The following is a 19,606-nucleotide window of genomic DNA, read 5'->3' on the forward strand; positions in this document are numbered from 1 at the left end:
ACATCATGAGAGGTTGGCTGGCACTCAACAGGACCCTTCAGTCAGTGCAAGGACACAAAGGTTAAAATAAATCAAGATTTTTAATGTTATGCCAGGAGATTAAACAGAAAAGGTATCTCAAAGTCCAATGTTCAAACGAAGATGGATTCCCAAAAGTCAAACTCAAATAATGTCTCTGGCTTTAGAACAACAAAATTATAGGCAGGTTTCCTTCAGTCCAATATCCTTTTCACCGAACAAACAAAATCTTCTGCCTTACTTTGAGTCCAGTCAACAATCCCTGTAGTCTTCAGCCCAGTGGCAGTCCCGTAGCAGGCATTCATAACACAAGTAAGTACTTCAGTGCAAAATCCTTCAGGTAAGAATTCCAGATAAGCTTTCCAACAAATACTCCACCCAGCAGGTTCCACTCAGCAACAAAAATCCATGAACCTCTCTTTCCTCTCTCCTCCACCTTCACACTGAGAGTTTTGAGCTCTCACAAAGCCCTCTTACTCATTAGGCCCTCATTGGCCACAGGTGTGCTGCCATGTTGTGTGCTGAGGGGTGAAGTTCCTAACTCCACCACCAGATGGAGTTATAGCTGCCAGTGGTTGGAGCCATCTGCGTGGGATATAGCGCCCCTCCAAGACGCAGCCTCTCGGGATGTCACAATCCACAAACATCATGTTCCATGGTGACTCTTGCCTCACTTCATCCATCAAGCTATCCATCACTATGGCAAACAAGATTGTTTGATGGCAGTCGGTTATTTCAGAGGCATTAGGTTTCACTGAACAGCTAGCTTAATGTTAAACCACCATGATGGCACAGCACGTGTTCATTTTGTAAATCCAGTCGGTTGTTTCAGAGGCGTTAGGTTTTGTAAGCATTGTGGCAATAATACAACGATGCATTGACAGAAAATGTACAACCCCGATTCCAAAAAAGTTGGGACAAAGTACAAATTGTAAATAAAAACGGAATGCAATCATTTACAAATCTCAAAAACTGATATTGTATTCACAATAGAACATAGACAACATATCAAATGTCAAAAGTGAGACATTTTGAAATTTCATACCAAATATTGGCTCATTTGAAATTTCATGACAGCAACACATCTCAAAAAAGTTGGGACGGGGCAATAAGAGGCTGGAAAAGTTAAAGGTACAAAAAAAGGAACAGCTGGAGGACCAAATTGCAACTCATTAGGTCAATCGGCAATAGGTCATTAACATGACTGGGTATAAAAAGAGCATCTTGGAGTGGCAGCGGCTCTCAGAAGTAAAGATAAAAAGAGGATCACCAATCCCCCTAATTCTGCGCCGACAAATAGTGGAGCAAAATCAGAAAGGAGTTCGACAGTGTAAAATTGCAAAGAGTTTGAACATATCATCACCTACAGTGCCTAATACAGTGGTGCTTGAAAGTTTGTGAACCCTTTAGAATTTTCTATATTTCTGCCTAAATATGACCAAAAACAACAACAGATTTTCACACAAGTCCTAAAAGTAGATAAAGAGAACCCAGTTAAACAAATGAGACAAAAATATTATACTTGGTCATTTATTTATTGAGGAAAATGATCCAATATTACATATCTGTGAGTGGCAAAAGTATGTGAACCTTTGCTTTCAGTATCTGGTGTGACCCCCTTGTGCAGCAATAACTGCAACTAAACGTTTGCGGTAACTGTTGATCAGTCCTGCACACCGGCTTGGAGGAATTTTAGCCCATTCCTCCGTACAGAACAGCATCAACTCTGGAATGTTGGTGGGTTTCCTCACATGAACTGCTCGCTTCAGGTCCTTCCACAATATTTTGACTGAATTAAGGTCAGGACTTTGACTTGGCCATTCCAAAACATTCACTTTGTTCTTCTTTAACCATTCTTTGGTAGAATGACTTGTGTGCTTAGGGTCGTTGTCTTGCTGCATGACCCACCTTCTCTTGAGATTCAGTTCATGGACAGATGTCCTGACATTTTCCTTTAGAATTCGCTGGTATAATTCAGAATTCATAGTTCCATCAATGATGGCAAGCCATCCTGGCCCAGATGCAGCAAAATAGGCCCAAACCATGATACTACCACCACCATGTTTCACAGATGGGATAAGGTTCTTATGCTGGAATGCAGTGTTTTCCTTTCTCCAAACATAACACTTCTCATTTAAACCAAAAACTTCTATTTTGGTCTCATCTGTCCACAAAACATTTTTCCAATAGACTTCTGGCTTGTCCACATGATCTTTAGCAAACTGCAGACGAGCAGCAATGTTCTTTTTGGAGAGCAGTGGCTTTCTCCTTGCAACCCTGCCATGCACACCATTGTTGTTCAGTGTTCTCCTGATGGTGGACTCATGAACATTAACATTAGCCAATGTGAGAGAGGCCTTCAGTTGCTTAGAAGTTACCCTGGGGTCCTTTGTGACCTCGCCGACTATTACACGCCTTGCTCTTGGAGTGATCTTTGTTGGTCGGCCACTTGTGGGAGGGTAACAATGGTCTTGAATTTCCTCCATTTGTACACAATCTGTCTGACTGTGGATTGGTGGAGTCCAAACTCTTTAGAGATGGTTTTGTAACCTTTTCCAGCCTGATGAGCATCAACAATGCTTTTTCTGAGGTCCTCAGAAATCTCCTTTGTTCGTGCCATGATGCACTTCCACAAACATGTGTTGTGAAGATCAGACTTTGATAGATCCCTGTTCTTTAAATAAAACAGGGTGCCCACTCACACCTGATTGTCATCCCATTGATTGAAAACACCTCACTCTAATTTCACCTTCAAATTAACTGCTAATCCTAGAGGTTCACATACTTTTGCCACTCACAGATATGTAATATTGGATCATTTTCCTCAATAAATAAATGAGCAAGTATAATATTTTTGTCTCATTTGTTTAACTGGGTTCTCTTTATCTACTTTTAGGACTTGTGTGAAAATCTGATGATGTTTTAGGTCGTATTTATGCAGAAATATAGAAAATTCTAAAGGGTTCACAAACTTTCAAGCACCACTGTATCATCAAAAGATTCAGAGAATCTGGAAGAATCTCTGTGCGTAAGGGTCAAGGCCGGAAAACCATACTGGGTGCCCGTGATCTTCGGGCCCTTAGACGGCACTGCATCACATACAGGCATGCTTCTGTATTGGAAATCACAAAATGGGCTCAGGAATATTTCCAGAGAACATTATCTGTGAACACAATTCACCGTGCCATCCGCCGTTGCCAGCTAAAACTCTATAGTTCAAAGAAGAAGCCATATCTAAACACGATCCAGAAGCGCAGACGTCTTCTCTGGGCCAAGACTCATTTAAAATGGACTGTGGCAAAGTGGAAAACTGTTCTGTGGTCAGACGAATCACAATTTGAAGTTCTTTATGGAAATCAGGGATGCCGTGTCATTCGGACTAAAGAAGAGAAGGACGACCCAAGTTGTTATCAGCGCTCAGTTCAGAAGCCTGCATCTCTGATGGTATGGGGTTGCATTAGTGCATGTGGCATGGGCAGCTTACACATCTGGAAAGACACCATCAATGCTGAAAGGTATATCCAGGTTCTAGAGCAACATATGCTCCCATCCAGACGACGTCTTTCAGGGAAGACCTTGTATTTTCCAACATGACAATGCCAAACCACATACTGCATCAATTATAGCATCATGGCTGCGTAGAAGAAGGGTCCGGGTACTGAACTGGCCAGCCTGCAGTCCAGATCTTTCACCCATAGAAAACATTTGGCGCATCATAAAACAGAAGATACGACAAAAAAGACCTAAGACAATTGAGCAACTAGAATCCTACATTAGACAAGAATGGGTTAACATTCCTATCCCTAAACTTGAGCAACTTGTCTCCTCAGTCCCCAGACGTTTACAGACTGTTGTAAAGAGAAAAGGGGATGTCTCACAGCGGTAAACATGGCCTTGTCCCAACTTTTTTGAGATGTGTTGTTGTCATGAAATTTAAAATCACCTAATTTTTCTCTTTAAATGATACACTTTCTCAGTTTAAACATTTGATACGTCATCTATGTTCTATTCTGAATAAAATTTGAAACTTCCACATCATTGCATTCCGTTTTTATTTACAATTTGTACTTTCTCCCAACTTTTTTGGAATCAGGGTTGTACTTTTAATACTTAAGTATTTTTAAAAGCAAGTACTTTAGTACTTTAACTGAAGTAAAAATTTGACTGGAGAACTTTCACTTGTATCGGAGTCAGATTTGACCAGTGGGATCTGTACTTTGACTTCAGTTATGAAGTTGGGTTCTTTGTCCACCTCTGCTAGTAGGCAAACCATAAAAGAGGTGACTTTTAATTAGTTGAATTAATCCCTCGCGCCGACTTTTATTTTGAAGCCGAAAAGCAGTGCGTGACGTCACGGCGCGAGCATGCGCTTTGTAAACATAACAAAAACTTCCGAAGAGCGTTGTGTTCGTGTGTAAAGTGTAAGTTTAAAATAGCAAAAAACATCTCATTGATGCATTTAGTCGCCGTTTGTTCTTTGAGAACGTGGTTTTGAAGCGAAACCGGGTCTGAATGGATTAAAATGTTCTTAATGACATTAAATTAGCGTCGTCAGCTAGCATAACTAGCCGGCTAGCACACTTAAACTCAGTCCACTGCTAATGCTAACACGTGTTTAGCGATTTCTGAGAGATTATAGAGATATTACATCTATAAAACGTATGTAAATCATTTTAAACACGCCTAGAAATACTTATTTTGTCTCTTGCCAGCCTTGCAACATTAAGCTAAGATGTTTACCGCAAGTCTCGCGATATCTCGTAAGCTCGCGATATTTGGGAAATTTCATTAACACGTTGCCAATAACAACATAACGGGTGTGAAACAAACACGTGTTTGTTTAGCAAAACAAACAACATAAAATGTAAAACAACAACAACAAATATAAATGTTTAAATTCAGTTCAGTGATCTAATGGTTTACTTTCAGGGATTTCTGATCTTAATTTCAGGTTTCAAGCACAGCTGAGTGACCGTGTCCCAAACCACATCACTTTCACTATGTAGTGCACTCGTGAGTGCCATTCCCTTCTTCTAATCACGGAAATTCCTGAAGGTGTTAAATCTGTCCATCTATTTTTTTTTTACGCCACTAAATGCAGGATGTGAGATGAAGGAGAAATAAGAAACCACGAAACCTCAGAAGCTTCTTGTACAAAGTATTGGCTCTTCAACGTTCCTGTCATGATGAGCACTTCCAAGCCGGACATCCTGTGGTCCCCGCATCATGCCGACCGCTTTGTTATCTGCGACTCTGAGCTGAGCCTGTACCGAATCAGCGCTGTTGGCACCTCAGAGGCAAAAGCTGGTGCCCTGCCGTTATCGGAAGAAACGGCAGCGACACTGCTGGCCATTAACTCCGACACGCCGTATATGAAATGCGTAGCCTGGTACCCGAAGCATGAGCCGGAGTGTTTGCTTGCCGTGGGTCAGGCTAACGGTCGAGTGGTGCTCACCAGCCTTGGACAGAGCCACAACTCCAAGTGCAAGGATCTGATGGGGAAGGAATTCGTGCCAAAGCATGCACGGCAGTGTAATACGTTGGCGTGGAACCCAGTGGACAGCAACTGGCTTGCCGCAGGACTGGATAAGCATCGAGCGGATTTCTCCGTTCTGATTTGGGACATCAGTACTAAATATTCTCCCGAAGCCATACCGGCTGAAAAGATCCGTCTTTCTGGAGATGTCGATTCTGGCATGGTGGTGACAAAACCGCTGTATGAGCTCGGACAGAATGATGCGTGTTTGTCTCTTTGTTGGCTTCCTCGTGACCACCCGAAGCTTTTGCTTGCCGGAATGCATCGCAACTTGGCCATTTTCGATTTGCGCAACACCAGCCAGAAGACCTTTGTTAACACCAAAGCAGTACAAGGCGTTGCGGTGGACCCGCACTTCCCTGAGCGTGTGGCGTCCTTCTTCGAGGGCCAAGTGGCCATCTGGGACCTGCGGCGCTTTGAGAAGCCAGCGTTTACGCTCCCTGAGCAAGCCAAACCGCTAACCAAAGTAGCATGGTGTCCAACACGCACTGGTCTTCTGGCTACTCTGACACGTGACGCCAACGTTGTGCGCCTCTATGACATGCAGCACACGCCCACAGGGCCCGTCGGGTCAGACGAAAGCGAGCCCACGGTGATCGAACGTGGTGTGCAACCGGGCAGTGGCGCAGACGGTGTCATTAGTAGCTTCGCCTGGCATCCGTCTGCCCAAAACCGCATGGTGGTGGTAGCACCCAATCGCGCCATGAGCGATTTTACAGTGTTCGAGCGCATCTCGCTGGCCTGGAGCTCCACCACGGACCTTGTCTGGGCGTGCGGACGCCACCTGTACGAGTGCGCTGAAGATGTCCGAGACGACGGCACTGCCGAGAAAGACATCGCCACTAAAATGAAGGAGCGTGCTCAATCACGCTACGGCCATGACACCGTCCAAGTTTGGAGGAACCACCTGCTGGCTGGTGGCACCGACCCACAGATCAGGTCCCTCTGGTACACTTTGCATTATATCCTTTACAGGCTGTTTAATATCAAGACCAGCATATATTAAAATGTCATGATGTAACATGTACTGTGCTCTAATAATTAAAGATGCGGTTTGTAATATTGAAAACTGATTTTAGATCAGTGATCATTTGAGAGATTCTTTAGAAAAACTGCAGTTTGCAAATTTTGCCTTGTAATTTATCTGTTTTTTTTCCCCTCTTTTAACATTGGATTGTGTTTTTCTGGCCCAGAAATGTGCAAATAGAGATGGTCAGCATCACCCCTTTTCCCTACAAAACAACTCACGAGGCTGTAAAAAGAGTAGATACGGATGTTTTAGAGAAAAACAGACGGCTTGTCAGGATTTTCCTCACAGACACCAGAGGGCTCGAAAATGACAAAGCGCTCCTTTAAAGTGCTGATGACACATTTTTGACATCTTTGGCGATGTTTTATAACATAAAAAGTAATTCCCGATGATCCATATGGGTCATTCCACGCCAAACGTCCGAATGCTCCCGCTCGACCATCTCAGATTTACCTTAAGAAATTCCACGAGGTTCACACACTTCCCAATAGGAAAAGTCCCAAATTTCAGCTCCCAACTCATTATAGTTTTGTCATAAAAAAATATTTAGGCAGCTAACCCCAGACACGTTTTCAGCAGAGTTTTCTAGGGAGCCACTTTCACATTGCTGTATCTAGAAAACTATTTGAGCTAGGTCTTTCAAATTTCCAAGGGCTAATATCTGGCTAAAGTACTCGTAGTATATGGAGTTTTACACATGTGCTTTCGGTTTATCATAGCGTTCTGGCGGCTTGAATTTGCTCAAAAATTCAACTCTTCAAATCTGGCAGCATATTTGAAGGACTGTTGAAAGTGTAATATTAAAGATAGAGGCTTGATATTGCACATGCACCTTACCACACATGCTGTGTACTTTGTATTCAAAAACTGTCCCTCTGTGAAGCATGGTCTAGAAGATATTAAGGTTTAAAAATTGGAAAAAATAATTTGGTGCCATTTTTGGCATGGTATAGCAAAAAAATGATAGGTCCCACCAACATAAAATTGGCTGTTTTTGAAAGATTAGATGTATGTTTCTAACATATCCAAAAATTGTGATGGTGTTTTGCCTTAATGTTGCAAAATGATTTTTTGAAAATGAGGTGTTTGCATATATACACAGCATTCATGGCCCATGAAGGCACTTCCAGATGCTAAGAACACGCCATGAATTTATTTTGCACAGCTTAAACTTAATAAAATGCTTCATTTGATTCATGGTAAAGTACACTAGAAGGATAGCCTATATGCCATTTTTAGGTATTGCAATATTGGAACTCCAATATTGGTGAAAACTGAAACTTGTCACAAACCATTACATATCTGTTGTACCATGATTTAAAAGAAAAAAAAACTGTATGCATTGGCAACTTAGGGAAAGCTATTGTAAATTATCTGAACTCTTTAATGAATCTTTCAGATGCTTCGATGTCACATTCCTGAATTGTATATAGACGTCCAGTTGTAGTTCTAGGAGCATCTATTTTAGAGATGATGTGTTGCACAGGTACCCAGCACAAATCTTCTCTCATTGGCCAGAAGAAACTTTTTGCTGGGCCATGTGGATGCATAAATTGTATCTGAACATCTTGCTGATCTTCAGATGTCTCTCTGATGCTTCCAACCCACCAGTGATGGTCATAAACACAGGTTATATATTGGCCAGGTGTCATGTCACTGATCTGGAGGCCATGTGAAAACTCTTCTTCAATATGTTCTATCTCATAGTTGACCAAAAATCCAGCAATTCCAGACACTCTGCTGACCTCAATTGTTGTGGCATTGACTGGCTTGAAACAGTGATTATCTCTAGTACCTGGCACCGTGAATGCCTTTGCGAATCTGCTTTCCAGCTTGTCAGCCATGGACTTTACACTTTCTTTGCTTATCCACATAAATTTCACCCCTAGGATGTTTTTTTCCGCCCATTTGAAGAGGTCTTCAGGGGTTAGGATGTGGTTTGTATCAGTGGCCTGCAGACTCGCTCTTGCAGCCTCTCGCTTTACTGTGCCACCTATTCCATCACATGGTGACTTACCGTGTGATGTTCCAAAGAAGTTCCATTCTGCAGAAACACCGAAGTCTGATGAGTGATAAAGCAGATTGATAAAGGTTTTGCGGTTTTTATAATGAGCAGCAGCTCCATCACTGAAATAGTGAATGGTCTTCAAAGTGGGCAGCAACTTCTTCACTTCGGGTATAACACTGCACAGAAAAGTGTACACAGCTTCTGTATCATGCTTAAGACAATCACTCACTATGCACATACTTGAACATTTAAGCTGGTCATCCTCCGTGTAGTAGATCACAAAAGGATGCAGGGTACACTGGGAGTTATCCCAGTGGTAACCCTGGGCGGCGTCTTGAACAATAAAAGAGTAATTCTCAGCAAAGTCAAGAAGTATGATGCATTCATCTGAGTGCAGTTCTTCCTTCAGTTGGCATAAACGATGACTTTGATGCTTTGCAATAAAGTGATGAACCGACAGTTGGTTTACTTTTTCCATGAGCAAATCCAGGTAGTCTTCTGTTGAGATGGTGTAGTCCAAAAGAGTTGTTCTGTCAGTTGTCACCCACTGCTTGAAGCTAATGTTGTCTACATCATCACTTACTTTGTCATTCAAAAAGTGTTCTAGATTTGTGGATCCTGGGCACTCTTCACACCCGTGTAACATGCATTCCATGCTCTGTGTGGAACACACAAGATGGTTCAGGAGATCTGTGTGGGTGATTTTCTCTGCTTGGTTTTCAGTTGGGAAAGCAGAAAGCATTAGCTTCACATTCTGGTGGTACACACAAACACAAACAGAATGTGTCCCTCTAGCACCTACAGTTATGCACTCCTTGGGACTGAGTGAGCAAAATTTGGAGATTCCTATCTTCAGGTCAGGGTTTGATTGCTTGAATAGCTGGAAGGCTTCATTCAGATTCATTACAATTAATCTTTTTTGCTTGTGTACTCTCTTGTCTCCTTCTTTGACACTTAAAATCTTTTTTACCAGGCAGTGGTCTAGAAATATCATCCTGGTGAAAAAATGCAATAACTTTGTTTACAGTGTCTGTACTCAGTGGTCTTCCTATTGAGGGTGTGATGACAGGCAAAATACCATGTTCTAAGCGCAGATCTCTTGCTCGTCTGACTAGACGCTCACTAACACCAAATTCATCAATGGTCTTTGCAATACTCCAGCTTTGTGGTACCAAAGTTAATAACTTGATCTGCTCCTGCTTTCCAGTCGTGATTGATAACTTTTGTTTCAAAGCTGTGACAAGATAGCCAACATCACTCACATCAGCAGATGATGTGGTCATCATAGGAGCAGCCCATGACGTTGAAGGGACTGCAGCACACCAATGTAGCATTTCCTTGGTCTTGTGGCCAACTTCTTCAACCTTTCTCTTAATGTACGCTTCCTTATCCCTGGGACTGACTCGTGAGATTTTACATGGGGAAAGTCCAATAGCAGTGAAGCACTTATCCAATTGGTCTTTTATGTCTTCCTGTTGTACATAGTCAACATGATCATGATCAACATGCTCTTGCAATGGAACTTTGACTGACACTTTATACATATGCTTCTTGCACTGCATGCATACTTTCATTCCAGCCTTTACAGATGTCTTTCCAATGGCCTCTGCTTGGGACAGAGAGATGATGCGAAGATTTTTTTTTCATAGGTCTTGCATGTAAGCCATATGGGTTGCTGCAGTTTTTTTGTAGAGAAGAGTAACAATCCAGGTTTATTTTCTTATGGTACAAACATATAGTTGCATCAGGTGGTACATCATCCTGCAGACTACACCTGTGCTTCAGGAGCATTTGGTCATCTTTTGACAGAGAAGTGATGGATACCAGTTGTCTTGGTCTGAAACAATAGAAGCATAACATGTCAAAATGATGTTCAATCAGCAAAGTTGCAAGAAAAGTATTAATGTAAAGTAAGTATTAAAGTAGTTAGACTTACATTGCATAACTCTTGGTGTAATCCAACCTGTGGCAGTCTTCAGCACATCCCAACACAGCTCCAATAAAACATGGAGCCAAAGATGCCATCTTGAAAACTGTGAGCCTGCTCATTCTAGTCATTTAAATAGTCAATCTGATTGCAAGTGGCTCGTTCTAAATACAGGTGTGAACATTTACTAGAGTGCCTTGGAATCTGATTGATGTGGGGATGGTATGAGACACTTGCATCCACATTATGTTCTGCAGTGTGCATGCTCAATTTGACACATTTCTGTTTCTATACCTAATGATTACATATAAGTTGACCTTCAAATATAGTTTATCATGAATCAAATGAAGCATTTTATTGAGTTTAAGCTGTATGTAATGAATTTAAGGCGTTCTCTTAGCATCTGGAAGTGCCTTCATAGACCATGAATGCTGTGTATGTGTGCAAACACCTCATTTTCAAAAAATCATTTTGCAACATTAAGGCAAAACACCATCACAATTTTTGGATATGTTAGAAACATACATCTAATCTTTCAAAAACAGCCAATTTTATGTTGGTGGGACCTATCATTTTTTTGCTATACCATGCCAAAAATGGCACCAAATTATTTTTTCCAATTTTTAAACCTTAATATCTTCTAGACCATGCTTCACAGAGGGACAGTTTTTGAATACAAAGTACACAGCATGTGTGGTAAGGTGCATGTGCAATATCAAGCCTCTGTCTTTAACATTATACTTTCAACAGTCCTTCAAATATGCTGCCAGATTTGAAGAGTTGAATTTTTGAGCAAATTCAAGCCGCCAGAACGCTATGATAAACCAAAAGCACATGTGTAAAACTCCATATACTACGAGTACTTTAGCCAGATATTAGCCCTTGGAAATTTGAAAGACCTAGCTCAAATAGTTTTCTAGATACAGCAATGTGAAAGTGGCTCCCTAGAAAACTCTGCTGAAAACGTGTCTGGGGTTAGCTGCCTAAATATTTTTTTATGACAAAACTATAATGAGTTGGGAGCTGAAATTTGGGACTTTTCCTATTGGGAAGTGTGTGAACCTCGTGGAATTTTTTCAGGTAAATCTGAGATGGTCGAGCGGGAGCATTCGGACGTTTGGCGTGGAATGACCCATATATTAATTCACGAAGGCGCCTATTTTACAAGTTATGATAAAAAATGCGGCTATTTGGGCAAATTTGACGGGGCTGCAGCACCCAGGAGACGAAAGAGGAGGAGGGGCTATATGACGTCAGCGAAAGAACCTTCCTCCTAACTTGCCAGTTTGTTGTTGATGCGACAGGTGTTCAGTTTGTCATTATTAGTATTATTATTATACATTATTATATATATATATATATATATATATATATATATTTATATATATATATATATATATATATATATATATACAACCCCGATTCCAAAAAAGTTGGGACAAAGTACAAATTGTAAATAAAAACGGAATGCAATAATTTACAAATCTAAAAAACTGATATTGTATTCACAATAGAACATAGACAACACATCAAATGTCGAAAGTGAGACATTTTGAAATTTCATGCCAAATATTGGCTCATTTGAAATTTCATGACAGCAACACATCTCAAAAAAGTTGGGACAGGGGCAATAAGAGGCTGGAAAAGTTAAAGGTACAAAAAAGGAACAGCTGGAGGACCAAATTGCAACTCATTAGGTCAATTGACAATAGGTCATTAACATGGCTGGGTATAAAAAGAGCATCTTGGAGTGGCAGTGGCTCTCAGAAGTAAAGATGGGAAGAGGATCACCAATCCCCCTAATTCTGCACCGACAAATAGTGGAGCAATATCAGAAAGGAATTCGACAGTGTAAAATTGCAAAGAGTTTGAACATATCATCATCTACAGTGCATAATATCATCAAAAGATTCAGAGAATCTGGAAGAATCTCTGTGCATAAGGGTCAAGGCCGGAAAACCATACTGGGTGCCCGTGATCTTCGGGCCCTTAGATGGCACTGCATCACATACAGGCATGCTTCTGTATTGGAAATCACAAAATGGCCTCAGGAATATTTCCAGAGAACATTATCTGTGAACACAATTCACCGTGCCATCCGCCGTTGCCAGCTAAAACTCTATAGTTCAAAGAAGAAGCCGTATCTAAACATGATCCAGAAGTGCAGACGTCTTCTCTGGGCCAAGGCTCATTTAAAATGGACTGTGGCAAAGTGGAAAACTGTTCTGTGGTCAGACGAATCAAAATGTGAAGTTCTTTATGGAAATCAGGGACGCCGTGTCATTCGGACTAAAGAGGAGAAGGATGACCCAAGTTGTTATCAGCGCTCAGCTCAGAAGCCTGCATCTCTGATGGTATGGGGTTGCATTAGTGCGTGTGGCATGGGCAGCGTACACATCTGGAAAGACACCATCAATGCTGAAAGGTATATCCAGGTTCTAGAGCAACATATGCTTCCATCCAGACGACGTCTCTTTCAGGGAAGACCTTGCATTTTGCAACATGACAATGCCAAACCACATACTGCATCAATTACAGCATCATGGCTGCGTAGAAGAAGGGTCCGGGTACTGAACTGGCCAGCCTGCAGTCCAGATCTTTCACCCATAGAAAACATTTGGCGCATCATAAAACGGAAGATACGACAAAAAAGACCTAAGACAGTTGAGCAACTAGAATCCTACATTAGACAAGAATGGGTTAACATTCCTATCCCTAAACTTGAGCAACTTGTCTCCTCAGTCCCCAGACGTTTACAGACTGTTGTAAAGAGAAAAGGGGATGTCTCACAGTGGTAAACATGGCCTTGTCCCAACTTTTTTGAGATGTGTTGTTGTCATGAAATTTAAAATCACCTAATTTTTCTCCTTAAATGATACATTTTCTCAGTTTAGACATTTGATATGTCATCTATGTTCTATTCTGAATAAAATATGGAATCTTGCAACTTCCACATCATTGCATTCCATTTTTATTTACAATTTGTACTTTGTCCCAACTTTTTTGGAATCGGGGTTGTATGTATATATATATATATATATATATATATATATATATATATATATATATATTAGTTATTATGCCTTCGCGTTGTTTTGCCGGCTTTTGCTCCAAAACCTACAAGGATGGGGTAAGTTTATTCAAGTTTCCCAGAGATCCTGAGCTGCATGCGAAGTGGGTGAAGCAAGTCAGGCGCACTCGTGACAAGTGGGAGCCCTCACCAACATCCGTCCTGTGCTCTGAACACTTCGATTTGGATTGTTTTGACACCCTTCCCAGCTTAAAAGAATCTCTTGGGTGTTCAGTTCAGCACAAACGTGTGTTACTACCATCAGCAGTGCCTACACAGTGTTGCCAGATTGGGAGGTTTCCCGCCCAGTTGAGCGGTTTCAAGTGCATTTTGGTGGGTTTTGAACATATTTTGGGCTGGAAAACTTCAGCAGAGATACTGCTGAAGTTTTCCAGCCCAAAATGTGTTCAAAACCCACCAAAATGCACTTGAAACCGCCCAACTGGGCGGGATTCCTCCCAATCTGGCAACACTGCCAGTATTCCGGAGGGGGTCTACTAGTAGCTATGCCGGATCCAATGTCAGTCCTCCTGTCAGAACATGTGTTGTGAAACGACATAAGATAAAGGTACGTAGAGCTATAGATTCTACATGATAATCATAAATGTAATCATAAAGTCGGCGTGATATCAGTCATGTATTTGCTTGTGAAAGCTTGCGGCTTTCATGTAACTGCCGCCTAGCAACGAGAGGCAAAGGGTAAAGAGGGTAGGCTATCATAGATTCTATTCGGAAGAGATCAACACAATTCTAGACTCCCAGAAGAGGAAGAGCTAGCACTAGAGAGTTCACCGGCGTTTTCACGCGCCATTTCCATTGAGTAGAACCAGAGTAGAACAGCCAGTGAACCGCAGCGTGTTCTTCCGCTGACGTCACAACATGGCCGCGAGCCACGGACCCAGTTTTCTTGCGCTGTGCAATTAAAAGTTGGATATTCGCGTAACAACAGCTTCTTTTCACGTAATTATAACAGAAATCTAACGTTTGCCATGTTGTATAGTTTATTTAAGAAATTGCATAGAGTCATGTTCGTGTCATCAGCCCTTTAAGTGCTAGCTCAGACGCAAACGAGAGAAAGTCTCATTTCCTTTAAATGTTGCCAACCATGACTGTGTTTTGTCATTGGTTAAAAGGTGTATTTAATAGTTATTCAATGAAATCGATTCGTACATGAACTGATAGGTGCTATAATCCATGTACGACGAGATTGAGTGGAATAACTGTTTTATTCGATCCACATTCACTAGATTTTGAGAAACAGCATTTTTATTTTTTGCAAATTTGATAAACGTCTCACAAAATAATTTCTGCTGAGGCGGACTTCTTAAAAACCTATCGATGGCTTCACGACTTGACTTTTGTGTTGTTTTTTTGTAGAAAGTGCTGTCCGTCGTGCCGAGGTATAGAACAGCTTTAGACATCTATTTAATTCTTCTTTGGACATTTCAGTTGTCATTTTCAAACTTGTTTGCACTTTTGAGCCAATCTAAAAAAAATTTCAACAAATCTTTAATGCTGAAAGATGAAGAATGTAAACAAACCAGCGACATGACAGGAGCAGTTTGTGAAAAAATGTGATGATAATTCTTGAAAAGTAAAAAAGATACGTTCTTACCATCAAATACTTTCATTCCGTATTTTGTTGTTTTTTATTTTTTTCGCGGTTCGGTTTCCATCAAATCCTGCGCTCTGATTGGCTGGCGAGTGGGTCAGTATTCTATGATACGGACGCCGGTTACGGACCTCTGGCGACTCGCTCGTTCACAACAACAACAAACATCGTAGCAAATTTTGTCAACATTTATTTTCTCATTTCTCAGGAGAATCGCATTAATTTTACAGCATGACAGTGTTCACAGCGAAAGTGAGTTTTACTACCCTGAGGAAGAAGAAATAAAATAAAACATTTCAGGAGAAAGCTAAAAACCTCTAACTGTTGCTAATGCCGAGCAAAAACATGGCTGAATCCTGAATGACTCAATTTTGTATAAATAGAGGACTACATAGGTGGCAAAATGTAGTTTTTTTCCTGCCATGGAAGTGCACTTGTATACCAAGGAGGAAGCCATTTGCATTACAGCTGTAAATGAGGATTCAAAATGGTGGCTCAGCTCGGTTTTCCCTTTCGGGTGCTCTCGTTTTCTGTTAGAATTTGGTAAAGAAAAAAATTAATATATTATTTACCAGCTTAAGGTCGGTCCGTATGGTGAAATACCGTGACCTCGGCCCAGAGGGCCTCGCTCAGTACTTTCAAGACCTCGGTCACGGTATTTCACGATACGGACCTCCCAGCTGGTAAATAACTTGTATGTATTTTTGTGGTTTTGTTTTCGAGTCGAATTTTTATTTCGTCTTTGGTTGGTTCAGCAACACGCTCCCCTGTGTCTCCCCTCGTGGGGCCACTCGTGGTATATGAGCTGATATCCTAGTAGTAGAATAGCCAATCAGAGCATGCGATTACTCATATCCAGTGAATGTGGATAGAATGCTCAATGCTTTACATGCATTATTCTTGAGTTTCACGTGACGTCACATCCACCTCATTAGTTATTTGAAACTTTATCTGGTGGTCTACCAAAGCTCAGTTGACAGAGCATTTGTACGGAGAAGGTGCATTGCTCGCATGAAAAATGCCTTAAGGCCAGTTTATGCTGACAACGCAGTCCTCACAGATAGCGTCGCAGATGGCGTCTGCGTAGCCCCCCCCCCTTCGCAGACGCTCTGCCCGCACCTCCCAAAAATTGTGACCACCGCAGAAGCCTCGCAGACAGCATCGCAGACAAGAGGGCTCTGATTGGTCCACTCTACATCCGCTGTACACGCACTTCCGCTTCCCTACTTTCCCGGTTTGGTTTGTTTTCACGACCGCCATTTTTAAAAACACGAGTGAAGATGGAGCAGCATGAAGAGCGGTTGATCGAGGAAGTGAGGAAGTACGTACATCTATACGACTCCAGTTCTAGTCATTATAAGTAACCGGAGGATAAACACTCCACTAACCACACCCACCAACTACTCCTAGCGACTTCGCGCCCCCTTGCGTTGTGGCGGTGAATAACATCGCGCACACCTATTACTCCCCGCTCAACGATAAATTACAACTGTCTGCGAAAAGCTGTCTGCGAAAGCCTTGTCGCAAGAGCATGCAGAGGCCCTTACGCTTGTGTTGTTTTAGGTTGTTCGAATCGATCAAACCGTGAAACTGATAAAAGTTTCTTCAGGGTTCCCTGTGAACTAATGAAAAAAGGTGAACGAACACAGGATTTCACAAAAGACGTCGAGAAAGGTGGCTTTCGAACCTCTCAGTGAAATCGAAGGGAGCCGAGTCGAAGCACGCTGGAGTTTGCAGTGATCACTTGGTGAAAGGTTTGTATTTCCCTCTCAGCTCTGTCCTTAGTGTTTTCTTGCTGTGTGTCATTATTTTACGGTACTTTTTTTTTTAGTCCCGAAGCGCTAAAGTCTCCGGCTGTTTCTTTGTTTCCTCCTCACAAAGTCCATATGCATGAAGGTCGCGACAAAATTCTTCCCCAGCCGTACAGTTACAATGCGCCGTGATCACTTCTCCGTCTTGTTTCACTAAGATCCAGGTCTTTAAAGGGGTTTCTGATGATCTTTGGGAATGATTTAGCTGAGAGATAAGAGCCAACACAAGTGAGAATCAAGCCAACTGTTTGTTTACACTTCAACTCGCAGCGCTTCGTTGTAAAGACGCGAACGAAAAGCTTTAAAAAAATACTTACACGGGGGAAAAAACTACAGAATTCATTCGTCAGCGACTTGATCCCGAGGTCCTTTACTCAGCCACATACACAAAAAAAAAGGTTGCAAGCCTCCATACTCTTCCACGCTTTCATCTGTTTTGCGGTGTAGAAGGACGTCTGCAACACCAGATAGTTCGAGATGTCGGGGAACTCGACTGAAGGGTAGTTTTCGAGATCGTATAACAAATCCTTCTTTCCCAGACTGTAGGGGTCGATTCCATTGCACATAGCGATCTTCTGAATATATCTAAAGCGAGCAGTGGCTTCTAGATTACAAGCGTGCTCTGATAAGTTATCGCTAGTTGTTTGCACTACGGCGGCCGTTTTGGTTTGCGAGACCACCAGATGTTTTACCGGAAGTGAAATCGCTAAGAAAAGTCATGTGACTGAAACCCAAGAATGGACACTTTGTCATTATCTTAATGCTCTGTTTAATTAAACTGAGACTCTACAGAGCGATTAACAGAAAAAAAAAAAACCTGCACGTTATTTGGTAAACGATATCTTTAATTTGAACATGATAGATCAAGATGTCTGTCCTGTGTAAAGTTTCCTATGTAAGTCTCACTCATGCAGCAGTACACTGAGGACATGGAGCAGAGACAGCAAGGAAGTAAACAGTCTCTGATCTATTCAGGCATTAAGAACATTGTCAAATCCTGCTCTGGTGAGTAGCCGAGTTTTCAGTAAAATAGGAACGTGTGTGACCTGGTTGTTCAGACCTGTGTGTGTGACGGACGTTCAGGCACGACAGAGTTGCGGCGCTGCTGGAAGGGCTCCGAGAGGCCGACGGATGTGGCGCAGTACCACAGCGAGGAGCGCACTCTGGCTCTGCAGCTGTGCGGCTGGATCAGTCGCGGGCCAGACGTTGACATCGAGCCGTTTCTCCGGTCTCTGGAGCAGGAGGGAGAGTGGGAGCGGGCCGCATCAGTGGCTCTCTTCAACCTCGACATCCGCCGGGCCATCCAGATCCTCCAGAAAGGAGCCTCGGCAGAGAAAGGTACAGGATTTTTTATTTTTTTTTAATCATGGATGCAAACGGCGCGCCTTTTGGCGGATGCCGCCTTTTTCACGGCTGTCTGGGGGACTTGTGTGAAGCGCGCAGATCCGATGAGTTTTTTTTTGGGGGGGGGGGGGGGGGGGCGTTGGAGTGTCTGATTATAATTTCATCAAAGTAAATTCTGTATTAAAATTACTAAATAAGCAAATGCCGTTACAGTCCATGAAACATAGGAAGTATAAGTATGAGAAGAAAACAGTAACTCAGAAAGCTGCGCACGTAAAGCCAATTACGTAACTTACGTTGGACTGATGGAAATCCTTGCGCGTGCAGTGACGTGCAGCCAGCAGCAGATAATGGCACGCAGCCAATTGGCTTTACGTGCACAGCTTTCTGATTTACTGTTTTCTTCTCATACTTATACTTCCTATGTTTCATGGACTGTAACGGCATTTGCTTATTTAGTCATTTTAATACAGAATTTACTTTGATGAAATTATAATCAGACACTCCAACTCATCGGATCTGCGCGATTCACACAAGTCCCCCAGACAGCCGTGAAAAAGGCGGCATCCGCCAAAAGGCGCGCCGTTTGCATCCATGTTTAATGAGGCTTGATATTGAGGTATTTCACCTGACGTCACAGGGTCACGTGACGCCCCGGCGTCCGCCATTTTGAATGTCAAGCTAGCTAATGTCAACAACAGTAGCTAGTATGTTACTGTAGCAATGTTTACGTTCAGTCATTTGGATGACTGTTAAAACCTTTCAGTCTCAAGTTTTTCCTTTACTGGATTTACTAGTTTACTGAGCTAGCGCGCTCGGACAAGCTGGGAGCTAGCGTGCGCCGGCCGAGTGCGCTAGCTCAGTAAACTAGTAAATCCAGTAAAGGTTTTAACAGTCATCCAAATGACTGAACGTAAACATTGCTACAGTAACATACTAGCTACTGTTGTTGACATTAGCTAGTGCTAACAGCTAGCTGCTAGTACACTGCTACAACACAGACACCGACCCTAATAATACAGTTCTTGGTCATTGCCTGGTAACAGCAAATTTATAACGGGCCATGTCTCAACAGACTAAGAAGTTATTTCAATGACATTTAATAACATTTTGTTTATCCTGAGGACCGAAAGTAAATGAAAATGTGAACAAACCTTAGCTGTAATAAGATGGCGACCACCGGCTCCAGGGACGACCCGCTGATGTAGGCATGTTACCCAGCCTGACACAAAATATTTGTAGGCATCCAA

At 42.2% G+C, this 19,606-nt stretch overlaps 1 protein-coding gene across 3 annotated transcripts in view; it reads left to right on the top strand.

Moving 5' to 3' along the window:
- Positions 1-4,354: 4,354 nt before the first annotated feature.
- Positions 4,355-19,606, top strand: part of mios (missing oocyte, meiosis regulator, homolog (Drosophila)) — a 39,022-nt gene continuing 23,770 nt past the window's right edge. The window contains exons 1-5 of one of the 3 annotated variants that reach the window (XM_060900386.1): positions 4,356-4,439; positions 4,970-5,031; positions 5,120-6,516; positions 17,919-18,017; positions 18,096-18,350. In XM_060900386.1, coding sequence (XP_060756369.1) covers positions 5,202-6,516; positions 17,919-18,017; positions 18,096-18,350 — 1,669 coding nt within the window. In that variant the 5' untranslated portion in view covers positions 4,356-4,439; positions 4,970-5,031; positions 5,120-5,201. Of the gene's footprint in view, positions 4,440-4,969; positions 6,517-17,918; positions 18,018-18,095; positions 18,351-19,606 lie in introns of all 3 variants that reach the window. The other 2 variants (XM_060900387.1, XM_060900385.1) reach the window with 2 other exon arrangements.

The sequence above is a fragment of the Neoarius graeffei genome, chromosome 19 (assembly GCF_027579695.1).
Source record: "Neoarius graeffei isolate fNeoGra1 chromosome 19, fNeoGra1.pri, whole genome shotgun sequence".
NCBI classification, from domain to species: domain Eukaryota; kingdom Metazoa; phylum Chordata; class Actinopteri; order Siluriformes; family Ariidae; genus Neoarius; species Neoarius graeffei.